The sequence below is a fragment of the Engraulis encrasicolus genome, chromosome 17, assembly GCF_034702125.1.
Source record: "Engraulis encrasicolus isolate BLACKSEA-1 chromosome 17, IST_EnEncr_1.0, whole genome shotgun sequence".
In the NCBI taxonomy this organism is placed as follows: Eukaryota; Metazoa; Chordata; class Actinopteri; order Clupeiformes; family Engraulidae; genus Engraulis; species Engraulis encrasicolus.
In genome coordinates this window covers 37342857-37345356 of record NC_085873.1, presented here as the reverse complement: position 1 = coordinate 37345356, position 2500 = coordinate 37342857, and the positions used below count along the sequence as shown (strand labels likewise).

General features: G+C 46.0%; 1 protein-coding gene across 1 annotated transcript in view; it reads left to right on the top strand.

The window, feature by feature from the left end:
- Positions 1 to 2500, top strand: part of tanc2b (tetratricopeptide repeat, ankyrin repeat and coiled-coil containing 2b) — a 226036-nt gene that overhangs the window by 192648 nt on the left and 30888 nt on the right. Inside the window, exon 21 of the mRNA XM_063220958.1 lies at positions 1641 to 1774. Coding sequence (XP_063077028.1) covers positions 1641 to 1774 — 134 coding nt within the window. The remainder of the gene's footprint in view (positions 1 to 1640; positions 1775 to 2500) is intronic.

The following is a 2500-nucleotide window of genomic DNA, read 5'->3' as shown; positions in this document are numbered from 1 at the left end:
GGATCCCCCTTTAGGCAGACCTAGGCAGACCTAAGGACTGTTCTATTCAATGCTAGGAGTATTATGACACGCCCCTTTAGGCAGACCGGAACCTGGTCATGTTAGTGCCCTTAGCAACCTATTACATTGGCATATCTCTATATACTTAAAGAATCTCTGGTTAAAGCGCGCATAGAAGAGTGGCCATTAGAACGCTATCAACTCTAGGCCTTTTCATGACACCCTGGGTGCATTCCAATATGCACACTCTCCTCCTCCACTTGTGCTTGTGGCCTCGCCCTGTCTCCTGGCCCCTCCTCCGTGGAGAAAGCAATAAAGTTTCCCCACTGTCAGCCTTGCCACAACAACTTTTGATTCACCATCTCAATTCCAAGTGAGAAAATGACATTAGAATTGTGATATTGCAAGATATTGAAGTAATTTTCTGTTGTCAGTGACATCATCATGAGATCACAAGCAGGCAAGTGAGCAAGGGAGGACGGAAGTCAGCAGATTGGAATCCACCCCCGTACTACATTGAGTTCTTTCCAATATGCAGACTTCTGTCCTCGACCTGTGCTTGTGGCCTCACGCTCTAGGTGACGCCCTGCGTCCATGGGTAGGGGTGTAAATCACAGCCTCCATGACGATACGATACGGTATCGATTTCTTAAATCAGGGATTCGATTTTTCGGTTCGATACTTAAGAATTCCCCACGATACGATGCGATTCAATTTTTTCCAATTACTTTTCCAGTAATATTGTGTTATAGAGCTAGGGCATTGCACAGGGGCAATTCGATTCTTAAGAATGTCCCACGATACGATGCGATTCGATTAAATCGCCGGCCGATACTTCCGGTACATCGATACATTTCGATTTTATTTACATCCCTATCCATGGGTAAAGCAATAACGATTCCCTGCTCATCCTCCCCACATCAATGTTTGGGGGGACTTTTCCCCTTTTCAACATCCCGATTGCAAATGAGAAAATGACCTTTCAATTGCGCTTTTGCGAGATATTGAATTTAACCTCTGTCATTGATGATGTCTTGTGAAGATCAGAAGGTTGAAGGTTCGAATCCCACCCTCACCTCTCCCTACACCTCCATTCATGGCTGACGTGCCCTTGAGCAAGGCACCTAACCCAACACTGCTCCAGGGACTGTAACCAATACCCTGTAAATGACTGTAAGTTACTTTGGATAAAAGCGTCGGCTAAGTAATGTAATGTAATGCAACGTAATGTCAGCTAAGTGTAATGTAATGGATATTGAAAAGAACCCATGATCACACAGGAGATGTTAGTCTTGCCAGAGAATCGTATATGAGAGTGAGATAAAGCAGGCGTGTTCTTTTCCGGTATCCACTTTATGTTGGGTGAACGCCGCTTTAGGAGACCTTCGATTAGGAGACCTTCGGAGTCTTCAGGTAGAGAATAAATGGAGTCCCCTTAGCGCTGTAGATGGCGGTAGCGCACGTCTTGTGCAAACACCACGAAAAGAGAAGAAGAAGGAGGGACAACGCCCCCTTAGGAGACCAAATTTTGAGCACACGCTTTTGCATTGAGTGGGCGTGTTTCGATTCCTCTTATTATATATTCAACCTCTTTGGTCTTGCTACCTGGCTGATTGACATCTCTGTTGTCCAATCCACAGCCCTGACTGCAGCGGCTGGGCGGGGCCGCCTGGAGGTATGCAGGCTCCTATTGGAGCAGGGGGCCCTGGTCACCCAGCCCAGCCGCAGGGGAGGACTTCCACTCTTCAGCAGCGTCAAGCAGGGGCACTGGCAGGTACACTTGGTGTGTGTGTGTGTGTGTGTGTGTGTGTGTGTGTGTGTGCGTGTGTATGTGTGTGTGCGTCTGTATGTGTGTGTGCGTGTGCGTGTGCGTGTGCGTGTGCATGTTCTAAGCGATGACGGTGTGTATGTTTTATGTGTGTGTTTGTGTGTGTTTGTGCGTGTGCGTGTGCGTGTGCATGTGCGTGTGTGTGTTCTAAGCGATGACGGTGTGTATGTTTTATGTGTGTGTGTGTGCGTGTGCGTGTGCGTGTGTGCGTGTGTGTGTGCGTGTGCGTGTTCTAAGCGATGACAGTGTGTATGTTTTATGTGTTTGTGTGTGTGTGTGTGTGTGTGTGTGTGTGTGTGTGTGTGTGTGTGTGTGTGCATGCTGAAAAGCTATGAAAATCAGTGCCAAATACACATGCAGAAATACCTCACACACCTAATACACAAGCACAAATGTACACAGACATTAACACACACATACTGTATACAATGCACACATGAAGACACACAGGCAGACATATACGGAAATACCAATACAAATAGTCCTTTAGATGTCCTTTACTTTAAAATACTACTCTTTTCAAGGATTTAAGATATTTGACCTTTGACCTTTCGACACTGAAGAAGGCTCTGTGCAGCCGAAACGTCTGTCATGTCAGTCCCTACAATGTAAAAATAAAAAGAAAACAACAGGAAAGAAGAAAAATTGAGTGCGATCCATTTCCTACTACTA